Source organism: Hypanus sabinus, chromosome 3 (assembly GCF_030144855.1).
Source record: "Hypanus sabinus isolate sHypSab1 chromosome 3, sHypSab1.hap1, whole genome shotgun sequence".
NCBI classification, from domain to species: domain Eukaryota; kingdom Metazoa; phylum Chordata; class Chondrichthyes; order Myliobatiformes; family Dasyatidae; genus Hypanus; species Hypanus sabinus.
In genome coordinates this window covers 154,496,842-154,512,827 of record NC_082708.1, presented here as the reverse complement: position 1 = coordinate 154,512,827, position 15,986 = coordinate 154,496,842, and the positions used below count along the sequence as shown (strand labels likewise).

Genomic DNA, 15,986 nt, shown 5'->3' with positions numbered 1-15,986 from the left:
AATTAAAATTACTCTGTTTTAGGCTGACCCAAAGAAGACCATGCTATGAAAATGAATTCCAAACCTGTCGCTGAATGGTACAGAGCAAGCTGTTGGATACGAGTCAAGTAGTTAGCCTAAGAATAGGTTGATAAATGAGGATGGTTGAAGAACTGGACTGACGTCAGGGAGCTAAATGTACTTACTGAATAGATTGCCTCATTCACATTTCCCTCCCAACCCATTTTCTGAGGGCATAGAGCATTCCACTGCCTTGCCATTTTTCTCTGCCACCGCCTTCATGAACACCACCACCATCGTCAGAGTCACACAGTTCATTTCCCTTGAAGTTTATCCTGATACAGTTGCTGATCCTAATCCCCCAAAGCTAACAGCCAGCCTTACTTTTGCCCCAGGATCCACCAGCAAAACTGTGCTATAAACCTATTGATCCAGCCTATTCTTAACATTGAATGTTATTTTTCCTTACCTGTTTTACTAACTTCTGTAACACAGCCTCTTTGCATGCTCACCTACCAGACTTCTAAAGCTAGACGTTCCAGTTTTTTTAGTCCTTGCTATCTCATTTTCACCATGAATGTCTAATTCCCCTCTCTGTACCATTATTTCTTCTTTGAACAGAGCCCTAACCAGTCCCCTGCTCATCTCTGTTCTTAGCCTGAACAACAACATCTGACTGGTTGCATCACAGCCTGTTACAAAGGCTCCAATGTACAAGATCAGAAAAGGCTACAGAAGGTTATAGAATCTGCCAGCTCCATCATTGGCACAATCATCCCTATCATCAAAGACATCCTCTTGAGGCAGTGCATCAAGATGGCAACATCCATCATTGACAATCCTCATGACTAGCTTCTCATTACTACCATCAAGGTGTGGTAGAGGAGTTTGATGACTCATATTCAGTGATTTACAAGAAGCTTCTTCACCTCGGCCATTACACTTTCAAATGAACCACGAAGATTACATCATTATTTCAATTTGTTTTGCATAATTATTTTGTAATTTAGATTATTTTAATATATTTGGATTGTACTGCTGTTGCTAAACTACAGATTTTATTCAATACGAGTCAGATATTTAATTCTACTCCAAAAGTATACAAGGTATACTCTTATGGATTCAGTCTGTGATAGTTTGAACAATATGTGAACATATCTGTTTCAGTTCTATACAGGTACTGTCTATCAACTCCTTCTTCAGATCATTCACGTTGCATCAGTTTGAAAAATCTTTACCTTTGTTGCTTATTCTCATTTCACTTGAACCACTTCTTATATTTCCCCTGTACACCTTCAGTATTTATTTCAGGTGAAAGGCTCGGGACCTGAATCCACAGGACACCCATCAGCTATTTTGATCACACTTCTTCCCAAGCTGCCTCATCCAAGGTCACTAATCCAACCCATATTACGGGCAGGGAAATGAGCGATATGAACAAAAACACTGAACTAAGTACTCACTGTGTGTAAGAAACTGTGCAGATATTAATAAACTTGAGATGCAACTCAGAGTCATAGAGAGTCAGAATCATACAGCGTAGAAGCAAACCCTTCAATCCAACTGGCCCATGCCAACCAAGATTCCCATTTAAACTACTGTAGTCACATTTGCCTGCATTTGGTCTATATTCTAATAAACCTTTTCTTTTAAACACCTTGAAAATGTGTAAATTGAGGAGTAAGGATTTATATATCTTAATCCAATCTCTAAAACTATTCTGGCCCTCTTGTCAAAATTTACTGATTAGACTTGGACACAATAATAAACTTAATTCATAAAAAAAACACGAATGAATGCCCCTTCAATATAATGAAATGGTTAAAACTATGCAGATAGCCTTGTGCAAACTGAATATAGTATTACCCACAAGTCAATAGTTTTACTCTTCAAAAGAACTTTACATTTCATAAAATGTTGTAAGGCTGTCTGAGGCCATGTCAGTCTGCCTCCTACAACCCCCCCTCCCCCCCATCTTTTAAAAGCTAAGATTCTTCCTCCATTCTAGTTTAAATTGTAAATTTCTCATTTTATCTCACTATAAAATAAAAATCTTGTTTCTCCTTTTCCTTTCCCAATCTTAGCATCGCCCGAGAAGCTTCACAGTTAATGAAATGCATTCAAAATATAGTATGTAAAATGTAAAGTTTAGCAGAAAGGCTGCATCCATGTTGGTCACACAATGGGTGTGCATCTACATTGTAGCACTGGTTGAGCAACAGCTGCTGGGAGAACATCTCTTTTTGAAATATTAAACATTTTACATTACACAAGAGAGTAATTCAATATAACAACTGAGAGATTGAACATCCTACAGTAAAAGGAGACAAGAGACTGCAAATGCTGGAGCAGCACACAAAGGAGCTGGTGGAAAGCTGACTGTTCATTTTCTCTCCATAGATGCTGCCTGATCCATTGAGTTCCGTCAGCTCCTTTGTGTGTTCATCCGATAGATAAATGTTCCTCTATACTCTACCTTACATTTGAAATTGGCCATATCCCCAATTAAATTTCTTCTTTTTAAAATCATCTAGCATATTTTTTAACAACATAGCCCCTCGAAAACTCATTGAGAATGGAAGCATGGGCTAATTCAAGTAAGAAACTCCAACATTCTGGTTACAGTATTGTGCCATGTGGCACATCAGGAGGAATGTCTTCAGCCACTTAATCTGTGCAATTCGTTGCCACAGACAGATGTAGAGGTTAAATCATTGGTTATAGTTAAAGCAGAGGTTGAAAGGTTCTTGATTAGTAAGGGTGTCAAAGGTTACAGGGAGAAGGCAGGCAAGTGAAGTTGAAAGAGGTAATAAATCAGTCATGATGGAATGAAGGAGCAGATATAGTGGTCCATATGGCCTAATTCTGCTCCTCTGTCTTGCATATGGTCCAAACATTTGATCTCTTGATTGAACTACAGTGTATGAAGTGAAACTCCAGAGAAAAAAAATGGACCTGAAAAAAAAATTGATGCCATGTAATTATTGTAACTAAATATAGCGATGTGCTTGGTGAAGTGCATGACAACAGATAAAGCCCCTATATTGCGTAATATTGAAAGCATTTTGAAAAAAAATGCTTGTGAGATAGTACACAATTTTGTAATTAAAAATATGAATAATTTTTTGCATTGGATTGCTAGAGGAAAAATATTTGGCTCCTTACATTTTTTACATCCAAATTATTAAATAGTCACTGATTATTTTAGGTGCTGTTATTTAACATTGTTGATTGTGAATAACTGTTCAGATCAACTTCCATCAAGAATACAATTTTGAATATCTAATTACTGCATGAACTAATTGCAACTGTTTTTTTTGTTAGTGATACACGGGTACCAAGGTCCCAGTTCAAAGATAAATAGTTTGAATATTTGGAACCATTGTGTGAACAGTTTAAATCCATTACCTTTGCTGGTTTCTTTCTTTCAAACTTCAAGTTGATTAATTTATGAAATGCAGTAATATTTGAAAAGTGATCAAAGTTTTTGAAAAAATAGGGTCAATTACCATCTTTTTTAAAAAATATGTGTTTTGTTGTAAAACAGAGACAAACACCATATTGTACAAAATGTGAGCTCAGATTATGTCGGAAATAAACTAAAAGTGAAATAGATATTAAGGATAAATTATGAATTGAGATAGATAATATCAATTAACAATAACAATCATGAAGCATATACACTCCACCAGTGGGTGATTATAGATATTGTCTCTATTGTCACAAATGAGTGCTGTGGACAAGAGGCTCCTCTTTCTAGGTCAAGTATTAATGGAAAAATACTATGTATGCAGTAGCAAAAATAGTTAATAGTTCAACCACCTAACATGATGAGGTTGAACACAATATATCAATACCCTGAGAACATGCAGGCACAAGAGACTGCAATGCTGGAAGAGAATCTTTTGGAGGAGCTCAGCAAGTGAAGCAGCAGAAGAGGAAAATTAATTGCCATTGTTTTGGGTCAGAAATCCTGCATTGTAACTAAGAGCGGAGAAGAGGTTGCTGGCTATTTTTTCCAAGCAACTCGAGATACAAATGTAAGGTTTCAACTCAAAAGCCTATTTCCCCAGTAGATGCTGCTCTACCAGCTGAGTTCCTCCAGTAAACTGTGCACTGCTCCTTTTGAATGTGCACTAGAATGGACATATATACCAATAAAGCTTGATAAAAAAATCTACATATCATCTTGTTTGGATGTTCCATTGGATGGGGGAATGACCTGCTTCCACTCCAGGAAGACCCATTCTCAGGTGACTGAAGAAGTTACTCCAGGATCCAGGAACAGGATTCTGTTCCCAAGTTGGGTCTTTGGGCTAGGGTTAGCAGAGAATGAGCTTAATGATGCACAACAGAAAATGGCTAAATATTTACAAAAATATATGGCCTAACCTGTCCATACTATTAGCTATGCTCCACATAAACTTTCTCTCACCTGACTTCATATTGCCTCTTTTGCACATCCACTGCCTTCTTAAACTCCAGTGTGCTGTTTACTGAACCACTACTAAATTCCATATTCTCACCGTTATTCCCAGGAATGATTGAATGGATTGAAACCTGGTGTTTCTAGTTCTGAATTCCTTAAGTCCAGCTCAGAAGAACTGAAATTTCCAAATACTAACTTCCGTATAAGGCAAGAGTCCATTTCATATTGGACGAATACAATGTAATTGTATCCCCCGTTGGTTAATATACAGTATATTAGATCGGACAACTGCCGACAAAAGTAACCCATTTGGCGACAATGGCTCCATTGCTCTTAAACGCGAAACCAATCAATTGATAAGGGAAGATGGGTATGATTGGAGATCGGTGGCAAGTTGTAAAACAGGCATTGATGTGAATTGGCGGGTGAAGAGTCCTGATGTCGCAACACGTTAGCGATAGGTGCGAGTGATTTACATTGTACAGTGATGAATTTGTTCCTTTCATTAGTCGCGGCTCGGGATCCGCATTGTGTCTGTTATTTACCCAGACCAGATTTGTCACAGTGTAAAAAAAGACAGCGGGATTTAATTTATTGATTAGGCTGGCGGCGAAACCGGGAACCCCATGCAATTAAGTAAACAATTCATTCTCTTAGAAGTTTATGGAAAATTGCACGCATCGTTCAGCATCAAAAAAAAACTCCAAACTTGGAATTTCGGGGCTTGTATTATGTCTTTTATTACTAAGATGACAGCAGCAAAAACAGCACACTTGACCCCAAGTTTTGGATTAAACATGTGAATTGTTGGAATAAAAATTATCTAGAATTCTAAGGTACATTAATTACCTCGATGTGAGTATAACATTTGTCTCTTTGCTAATCTTGTGCAATCTACGATACAACGGGACTATGAGCATTGTGCCCAAGAACACAAGATACACTCTACTACTTAAATTCGCATCCAAGCCTTCAGGAATTGGAATTTGTTTCGGAACATTGGGAATCTCAAAATTCAGTCACGTTATGGCACCACGAAATATTAAACCTTTTACGAATCATAAAGCATATGCCATTCAAGCAAAAACCTCCTTCAACAACAAGTTTTTTTTGTTGTTCAATTGCCGTTAAACGGGAGAAAGAATGTGTGAGAAATTGGGGTGAATAGAAAGAGAGGCGCGGAACATTCCCAGGGGAGGGGGCGTTTGGCCAGAGAAGACATTTTCATCTTACGTTTCCACATACGAATACCTAGTCCAATCCACCTTCCCAAAGTTGGCATTTAGGGGAGTGGATTCGCCAGTGAGATGTTCTTTATATAAAGAAACTTTGGGTTCAGGGATTTGCAAACGCGGACGTGTGTGGGTGCGCGCGCTCACGTTTACTACCGATGGATTATTACAATTCCGATCACAGGGTGGTATACAGTCACAGATTGTGATCAGATGACAAACCATACACTTGGCTCACAAAAGTTCAGGCTACTCCCCTCATCTATTCCCACAGATCTGCTGCGTAAATCGACACAACAGACTATTGAAAATCCGGGTGGTCGATTCGCTTATAAGACACCTCCTCTATCGTTCAAAAACGACATTCATTTCTAAGGTTATTTAGTGACGAATCACCATACCGGCAATAAAGCTACTGTCTCCGCTTTGTACCATTCCAAGGTCTGTCCTCTACCTTGTCGGTATACCCCCTGCTTCAGAGAAACCCGATATAATCAACCCTCAAATACTTCAAGCACGCGGTTTTAAGAAGCGGTCCAGATTTGGCAGCGCGTGCGTGAGAGTGCGAGGATGGTTGTGTGTATTTGCGGGTGTGTGAAGAGAAATGGAGCGAGTTGCCAATAGTTCGAGACTTGGAAACGAGACAATATTCAAAGCATTGATAGTGAAATGAGCAATTTGCCTTCGGGCTTGGGTCTGCATCTAACTTTTAGTCGGTACATTGGTCCACCATCATGAAGCAAGTCATTGTGTGTGTAAAAAAAACACACACAGCGGGGAACGTGCACACAACACACAGCCCCAGTCTGAAATGTAATGGAAAAGAAATGTAACCGGAAAAGAACCTTACCTATATGAATGATGGAATCCGCAGTCACAAGTACCGTGCTATGAAAGCACCAGATCGAGACTAGAAAGATCGCGGGGTTAACTTCCATTTCCTTCCTTTTGGAATGTTATTCTCCTTAATCTTCCAGCGGAGGTTCCCTCTGAGTCGGTGGCCACTGTGCTCAATTCCGGGGGCCGAAAGGGGAGTGAAAACGAAAGAGGGAGTGAGGATGGGGGGGGCGTAGATTTACCTTCACCCCCTTGCCGCCGCTCGTCCCTCTCTGCAATCCAATTGATTAGGGGGCAAGAAAATCTTCCAGGATTTTGTTTTTATCCTCTCCGCTGCGCACGGGCCAGCAAATCAGTCATGTAGACCTCCTACTCCCTCCGTGGTTTTAAACAATATTTATATTGGATTGACAACAAAAGATTAAAGCGAATCTAGATATAATCCCACACAATTTCACATGGAGAAGCACTAACCGGGCAACGCCATTGGGCCGGTGAGAGATAACTTCAAATGTTTGAAACTGACCCAGTCATTGGAAGAAATATATTTGCAAAATGAAATAGAAATCGATCCGGAGCCGGAAAAGCAATGAAGGCAAAAAAAAATAATACGAAGAGTATAAACAGAATCCTCTAGTTTAACAGTGAAAGTGCGTCTCCAGGCACCAGCGAACGGCGGTGTTAAGAATTCCCGATGCACGAAGTCACTGTGTCCGAGCCTTTTCAAGAGCTTCAGGTTCCCTCTCTCATTTTTTTGTTTTGCAACGGCATATATAATTTACACACACACACACACACAGATGAAACTTTTCTATAGGTGCGGAGAATGAGCGAGAGATAACCAAACACCGAGCGAACAAGGCGAGCTGTGCACACTTCCACTGGTGTTGAGTTGGAAAAAGAGAGGGGGGGCGCTCAGCATCAGTACCAACGAGAATTCATCACCCGGCGGCGAAGCACAAATATATACTAAAATCAAGCAGCGGCGGTCTGCTGCTCCTTAAAGAACAGGATCCAGCAGCTTCGTAAAACGCACGCTGGACTGAGCTGCTTGCACGGAGTTCCTCATTCGACCTGACAGCAAGAATGGTCTGGCGAATAGCACTGTCCTACATAGCCATACGCAAGCTCGTTTGACAATATAGAGCGATCTTCTGAGTCTGATGTTTAACTATTTGAAGTCTGCATTGTTGCCTCTGCTCTGTTTCCAGCCTCGACCTGTCTGTCTTCCATCTGTAGCACGGGCGATATTTTAACCTAACGCAATGCGAGCGGCGAGCTCCAAAGAGCATTGCATTTTACACTCGTCAAACGGAGCATCAATCAAAATTATTACCAGTCCGTCGCTTTGATGCGTCGATCATATTATGTATTTAACCCTTCCAGTCCAGTGCCACACTAGGCACAACAAACGTGTAATGTAAGCTGTTTAGGTTTGAGAAATTAAATGGTGATTTTAATAATGACAGAATTGGAAGCGTTTCAATTGTAATTGTGCACCCCCACGTCAGTCACGTATTTTGCCAGTTTTCCAAAATCTCCTTGCTTTAAAAGCTGGACCGCCCCTTTAATGGTGTTCTATAAAAAGGCGTTTAAGGCAATGCTGGATTTTGTTTTTGCATGTTGTCTATCGCTATCATTCCCAGGAGTTACCATAATTTTATCTTCCTAATATACTGGTGTGTAAAGGTGCTTGTGTCCTTTTTAAGATTTGAAACTTTCCGGAAGCCCAGACCTACTTGGTCTGTGGGCGGAGAGTGGGTAATCTATTTATTTTCTTTCTCTCCACCATGTCTCAAGTTGCAAGTTCTGGTTTATTTTATAAAAAAGTGATTTAAACAGGTCAATGCGACAGCTTTATTTAGCACTCAACACACCACGGGTGCAAGCAGCGCTTTGCACGTGACTATTTCTCGCTGAATTTGCAAATCAGATTCGCGAATGACCAGGACGCGAGCAGACTCCACAAACGTTCTTTCTCTTCCACAGATCCTGCTCGACCCGCCGAGTTTCTCCAGCAGAACTATGCTCTTTAAATAAAACATCTTTCATTTCTGAAACTTGGTAATTAATCCCCCCCCCTCCGTCACTTAAATTTGGATAGAAAGAAACACACCATTCAGGAAATGGTGTCGATCCTTTCCGACAACCCAAGTTTACAGACCTAATGGCAATACAATCTGACCGAAGGTCGTCGCTAAAACGTTAACTCGGTTTCTCTATCCTCAGCTACTTCCTGACTTGCTGTGTTTCAGCATCTTCTATCTGTTTTCTCAAACCTCTTCTTAATTCTGTTCTCCGGTGTCAATCCAACACCTGCCTGTGATTTACTTCTTTCAGAATGCCCAGTTGAGAAGTGCTTATTTCTTTTAATTATGGAATCAAGGGTCCTCAGCGGACCACGGATCTGGGCGGGACAATTGACAGCTTAACAGCAATCCTCTCTGTAACCACAGTTCACACCAAATGTGTTTCATATTATCTTGAATGCTGGAATGTTGTGATTGCCTACAGGTCCAAACTACCATCGATTCGCTTTGAGGGCCATCGACAGTGCATATAAATTTTCACTCGATCTCTTTTTATTTGCTTGTCTGTCTATTTTTACTTTTAGATACCGATACTGGATCTTACGTCTTAATTGGAGAATGGAGTTGCTAGCTGTGGGTCTAAAATGACTTGATGTATTACAACTTAACGTGAAATTAAGTTGTCTCTCATCATCCTGGTTCTCAAAAGCCAAAGTAGCCGAGAAAACTAGCACAGAATTTGGAGCGCCATTTTAACTTAAACTCCAGAATGGAGGTTAACGAGGAGGAAGATCCCAATAAAGGCAAGTCGGGGACCGAGATGATGACAACGTGGGCCAAAACAACGTGGCAGGGTAAAGTGAACAGCATCTCCAGTACGATATCTAAAAACACTAGAGGGTTATTTTGCCCGCTGCCCGCATACTCGCAACTTAATGTGAAAGTTAGGGATCAAGGTAGGATTGGTGGTTAATAGTTGGTGTGGACTCGGAAGGATGAAGGGCCTGTTTTGCATGCCCTATCTCTCTCTCTCTCTCTCCTCTCTGACTCTATTGAGTGTGCCTGCTCTGGTTAATCAATTTTTCCAAGTGGATAAGGCTCATCTCCGTGAGACGATCTTATTCCCTTGAGAAGGCAACGTGGTTAATCAGAGTTATTTTATTTTTGGTTTTCTTGTATAAAAGGGGACGAGCAAGGTCATTCTTACTGAGCAAAAGTCATCACCAGCAAGGTGCTCATGGGGGAAAAACTACCCTACATTGTTGATGATGTCAAGGCTCAATCTTTTCTTTCATTGTACACGAATCTCAGTTAATTAGAACAAACTCTCGTCAAAGAAAATGGAAATATCTAATGTTCAGGTTTGTGAGATCCACGATTTAAAACCGCACTAAAATCCAGAATTGTGATGTCGGCCTGATGAGTTTGTAGTATTTGTAATACGATCAATTTTACGGGAATGAGCACTAAATGGAGTAATTTATACATGGATTGGAAGAAGATCATCACGAATGAAAGATCCTGTCAAAGGGTTTAAATGATTTAATCGTCTTGACAATCTATTAAAATTGTCATAATGTTGTATCGAGTCTAATTTACAATATTTGATTTATGTGTTTAAGAAACTCCTCCTGATCTGTGATGAGTTATTTGTCATACCTTCGCTTTCTGCATTCTCCTAATAAATAGAAGTGCAACATCCTGGTCATTTTTCCTGTTAAGACTGTCATAACCAATGCACGGATCTTGGTAACCTCCTCCTTTAGCTGGGCGACGAAGAGAATGAATGAGGTTAAATCTCCGGATCGCTTGTATTTAAAACACTGGAACAAACGTACACAAGGTGTCACTGGTTTACACTCATTGGAAGCCACAACTGGAAAAACCGAACACTAACCAAAAGGGATTAAAAAGCAGGTCCAACGTTATTAAAGAGCCTCCCGCACCACACAAAAAAAAACTGTCGCCAGTGAAGTTATTTTGAAATGACCCAACTTTTGCAAAAGTAGGAAACGCAGCAAACAATTCACACAGAACTCATTCGAAAAACAAACCTAAAACCTCCCTTAGGTTGACAGAAAAGCTTTTCTGCTGCTGTTTCAAAGAAGAAAGTAAGGAAATCATACTTAGTATCCTTGTCAATATGTATTCCCCAAGAATTGCTCAAGTTATTTCATCTTTGTGATAAGATGGTCAGCCTCAGCCTGCCATGGTTAGTATATAACTGCACTCCAGAAGTAGGTCATTGATTGTAAAGTTTTGAATGGCAGTGGATAAATAAAGTTCACTTTCAATGGAAAGGAGCAAAAAAAAACATGTCCAGTTAAGAAAGCATGGAGAATGTGACCATTTGGCCAATTTTAATACTGCAATCATAAAAAGTGGCCAATCAGCTTCCAGCACTGAACTTGTAACCACTACTTTAGGAAAGTAGCCAACAAGCTTACTCTGGCAATTCGTTTTTCTCATCCTTTCTATCAGGCAGGTAACAACAGAAAAGCCTGAAAACATGTACACCCAGTTTCAAGGACAGCTTCTATCCAGTTGTTATAACACTATTGAATGAATAACTTGTGCAATAAGATGAACTCCTATCATGGCCTTGAGTATTTTCTAATTGATGCACCATAGAAAGTGTCCTGTCCAGGTGCATCATAGCTTGGTATGGTAACTGCTCTCTCTCTCTCTCTCTCTCTCTCTCTGTAACTGTAATAATCTCAGGGTATTGTGAACACAGCTCAGCACATCAAAAACCAGCCTTCCCCTCCATTTTCTCTATCTATATGTCTCTTGGCAAAGCACCCAACATAAGCAAAGACCCCACCCACCCTAAACATTCTATCTTCTCTCTTGTCTATACCACCAGGCTCAAGAATAAATTATATCCCATCTTTATAAGACTATTGACTGGTTTCCTTCTATAACAAGATGGGCTCTCGTGCTCAAAATCTAACTGCATTGCACTTTGTCTGAAGCTGTTGTACTTCATTCCACATTTTGTTATTGTTTTAACTTGTACTACTTCAATGCACCAGGCAATGATTTAATCTATACAAACAAGTACGCAACACAAGCTTTTCACTGTACCTCAATACAAGTGGCAATAATAAATCAATTCCAATTACATCATTGTGGAACTTAAAACAACTGTCTAGCTACACTACTTTTCTTGCAACTGTAACACTCTAGTCTGCATTCTATTACTGTTTTTTCCTTTGTTGTCAATGTTGGGAATGATCTGCCTGATTGGCATACAAAATGAAGTTTTTCATGCTGTCTTGGTACCTGTGGCAATAATAAACTAAATATTAATACCATAGATCATAGGTACACATCCAAGTACTTCTTAAAAGTGATGGAAGTATTTATCATAACCCTAACCTACCCCCACTTTATCAGGTAGAGAGTTTCAGATCACTACTGCCCTTTGGTAAAATTCCTTTCCTTTGCAACACACACAAAATGCTGGAGGAACCCAGCAGGTCAGGCAGGATCTATGGAAATGAATAAAGAGTTGGCATTTCAGGATGAGAGTATTCTTCAGGGCTGAAAAGGAAGGGGAAAGATAACAGAATAAAAGGTGGGGGAGGAGGAAGAGGATAGCTAGAAGGTGATAGAAGCCAGTTAGGTAGGAAAATAAAGGGCCGGAGAGGAAGGAATCTGATAGGAGAGGAGAGTGAACCATCAGAGAAAGGAAAGGGGGAAGAGACCAAGGAGAGATAGGCAGCTCAGAAGAGGTAAGGGACTACAAAGGGGAATAGAAGAAGAGGGCAGGGGCAGGGATTTTTTTTTACTCAGAAGGAGAAATTCACGTCTAAAGTTTGGAGGCCACCCAGACAGAATATAAGGTGTTGCTCCTGCACCCCACGGGTGGCCTCATCAAAGCACAAGTGGAAGCCATGGACTGGCATGTCAGAATAGAATGGGAATTATAATTAAAATGTTTGACCCCCTGGAACTTGCAGTTTTGGTGGGTGGAGCAGTGGTGCTCAATGAAGCAGTCCCACAGTTTATGATGGGTCACTCCTCTACTTTGAATATATTTCTGACCTTCCCAAATTTTGACTGTTCTGCTTGAGGAATTAGGCATTTCCAATTTACTCTGTCTAGCCCTCCCAATGAATCCTTTCAAAGAAAATCCCTAACTCTTCCAACATTTCTTCATGGTTGTATTGGAAACAATGGTAATTGTTCAATACACTTACTACACTTTTTGTTGTACTGAATAACCGGGTCACATATTAGGCCGGACTTCTGGCAGACACTAAGTGAATCAGATGGGTACAACAAGCCCTGATGTTTTGGAATGGTTGACTGAATCTATCATTTTATAATAATAGATTGATTTAGTAAACCACACTTTAGTTTCCAAACTGCTACTTTGCAATTTGAGCTCACGTCATCAGATTATGGAATCCACCATGATACCATACTTACAGCATCATGGGTATAGCCACACCTCAAGAACTGCAGCTTGCCACTTCCTTCTCAAGAGCTATAGGGATATGCAATTAAATGTTGGCTCAGCCTGTAAATCCCATATCTATCAATCTAAACTTTTATCTCTCCTATTCAGTATTTCCAGCTATTCCTATTTTTATTCGTAATATTATGTCTGCAGGGCTTGATTAGCAGAGTGTTGCAAGATTTTCATCCTGAACAGTGAGGAAACAAACAAAAATACATACAAGTTAAGCATAAGTAGTCAGCTCAGAGTTGATGGTATCTCCAAATCCTTGCTCTCCTTCAAGGTGGTGAAGGGTAGGATTTGGGATACATTATCAAAGGAGGGCAATGTTGGAGTATTTTGAGTAAATGGCACACAGTGAGAGAGTGATAAAGGGAATGAACATTTGTAACTTAATCTGTCAATCACATAGCTACATTACATCAAACCTGCAGACTCTAGGAACTGGCATTGCAACAGTATGAACAAGAAAATCAAGCAAGTTTGCCAACAGTAAAATAATTCAGCTGCCTAAAAAACACAAAGGCTAGCAATGTATGGTTAGGGTAGAAAGTTTTGGGATCAATGATCAATTCTGATGCTTTGAATGGCAGGACAACCTGCCACTACATGAAAGAAAGGGTAAGGCAATAACCATATGACTCCCTGAAGCATCTGGCGACCATATGATATCTGTCTTGGAGGCCAGCATCAGACCATCTTTCAACTTCTCAATATGCATGATGGTGCATCTTGTAGGGCTCTGAAAACCTGTGCCAAACAATTGGCTGGAGTGTTTAGGGACATCTTCAACCTCTCAATGGTGTGATTGGTCTTTTTCACCGACATCAAAAAGGCATCAATCACACTGGTGCTCAAGAAGAGCAGGATAAGATGCCTCAATTTCTATCACCCAGTTGCACTCATATTTTCTGTGATAAAGTGCTATGAGAGGTTGGTCATGGCTAGAATTAACTGTTGCATGAGCAAGGGCTTGAACCTTATCACCACAACAGTTCTACAGCAAATACATTCTCACAGGCTCTCCACTTAGCCTTGGCCATGTAGACAAATCAATATCTACGTCTGGCTGCTGTTTATTAATAACAACTCTGTATTCAATACAATAATACCCTTAATACTGATCATCAAATTTCAAAACCAGGCCTCTGTACTTCGCTCTGCATCTAGATCTTTGACCTCCTTATCAGTCGGTGTAAAATAGAAATAACATCTTTTCCTCATGGACAGATATACCTCAAGGTTGCATGCTCCTGTACTCTCTTTATACCCATGACTGTGTGGCTAGGTAAAGTTCAAACACCATCTATAAATTCACCAGTGATACAAGTGTTGTTGGCAGGGTCTCAGTTGAGATGAGGTGGCATACAGAAGAGGTTTAGATCAGCTGGTTGAGTCGTATTGCTCCAACAACCATCAATGTCATTAAGACAGAGGAATTTATTGTAGATTTCAGGAAGTGGAAGATGGGAGAACACACACCAGTCCTCGTTTAGGTGTCAGCAGACGAAAGGGTGAACAGCTTCAATTTCCTTGGCATCACCATGAAATCACATTGAAGACATGCAAGCAGCAATACTTCATTAGGAGTTTAAGTAAATATGCTATGTCACTAAAGGCCAGAGCAAATTGTTTCAGATGCACTGTGGAGATCATTCTGAGGTTTTAAAATCACTGCCTAGTATGAAGATCTTAATGCACAAGATCGAATAAAGATGACGAGGGTTGTAGACTCAGCCAAATACATTATGGGCACTAGCCTCCCTACCACCAAGGATGTCCACATAAGGCAGTGCCTCAAGAATGTGGCATGCATCATTAATGGCCCTCACCATCTAAGACATGCTCTCGTCTCATAACTACCAACAGGCTGGAGGTAAAAGAACTTGAAGGCGTGCACTCAATGTTTTAAGAACAGCTTTTTCCCGCTGCCATCAGATTTCTGAAAGTCCATAACCCATAAACACTATCTCACTACTTAGCTCCTTTTGTACTTTTTATAAATTTAATAATTTATAAATTTAATTTTTATAAATTTAATGCCTCGCACAGTATTGCTGCTGAAAACAACAAATTTCATGGCACATGTCAATGAAAATAAACCTGATTCTGATTCTTCTGTTTTCTGTACATCAGTGCATCTTTAAGCACCAAAGATCAATTTAAATAACTAAGATCTATTGAACAGCACAATCAACCTAAACTGATGATGCTTCATGAACAATAACCGTGTTAGGAACAGACTGCCATGTTTGTTAATATTCAATAATATTCAATATGTTCATATTTTGTCTGAACGATTACTTGGTTCAAATGGATCATGTGATTACTATTGCTGTTTGAGAGATGTGTTTCAACATGAAACTAGGTTCATTATCTTGTTCAGAGGCACAGAGCAACTCAGAATTACCACTGCCAGTACATCAAAATAGACCCAGTCACTGGAGGTCTGACCCAAGAATCCAAACTGATTTTCTGAAGCCAAATTCAGAATATCACCATGTAAATCCCATATGAACATTCTTTCAATGTTTTTGTCATACTTCTTCCATGTAGAAAAATTAGTTTTCTTTCCTTCATCAGTCAATCCACCCTTTCATGAGTACTGATAACCCTGCCCTATTTTTTGAACATTTTACCATTGTATCAAATTTTAATCACATTTATCTGAATCCACAAGTATTTTCTAGCAATCTATGCATTTACTGAACAATTTAAGTTCCTGAAATCATGTCAGTTGGTACCTTCACTCTTGTGTCTGAAATACATTTCTACTTCAAAATCTATTTTAAATCAATGAGAGAGAAAATACATAGCTGGTGTCCTACTTTGTATTAGACTTCAATGAAAATCATTTTAGTATGAGATTATTCAGGTTTTATTGTGATTTGGCAGGTTAAGTAAATGATCTATACCTTTGAATATTGTTAAGTAAAAATGAGGATCAAGTTGCTCTTGCACAGTGACAACTTTATGGTGCTGGAATTATC

At 39.7% G+C, this 15,986-nt stretch overlaps 1 protein-coding gene across 1 annotated transcript in view; it reads right to left on the bottom strand.

Annotated features, from left to right (window-relative positions):
• Positions 1–6,599, bottom strand: part of grid2 (glutamate receptor, ionotropic, delta 2) — a 1,097,559-nt gene extending 1,090,960 nt beyond the window's left edge. Inside the window, exon 1 of the mRNA XM_059963403.1 lies at positions 6,512–6,599. Coding sequence (XP_059819386.1) covers positions 6,512–6,599 — 88 coding nt within the window. The remainder of the gene's footprint in view (positions 1–6,511) is intronic.
• Between the last annotated feature and the right edge of the window lie 9,387 nt (positions 6,600–15,986).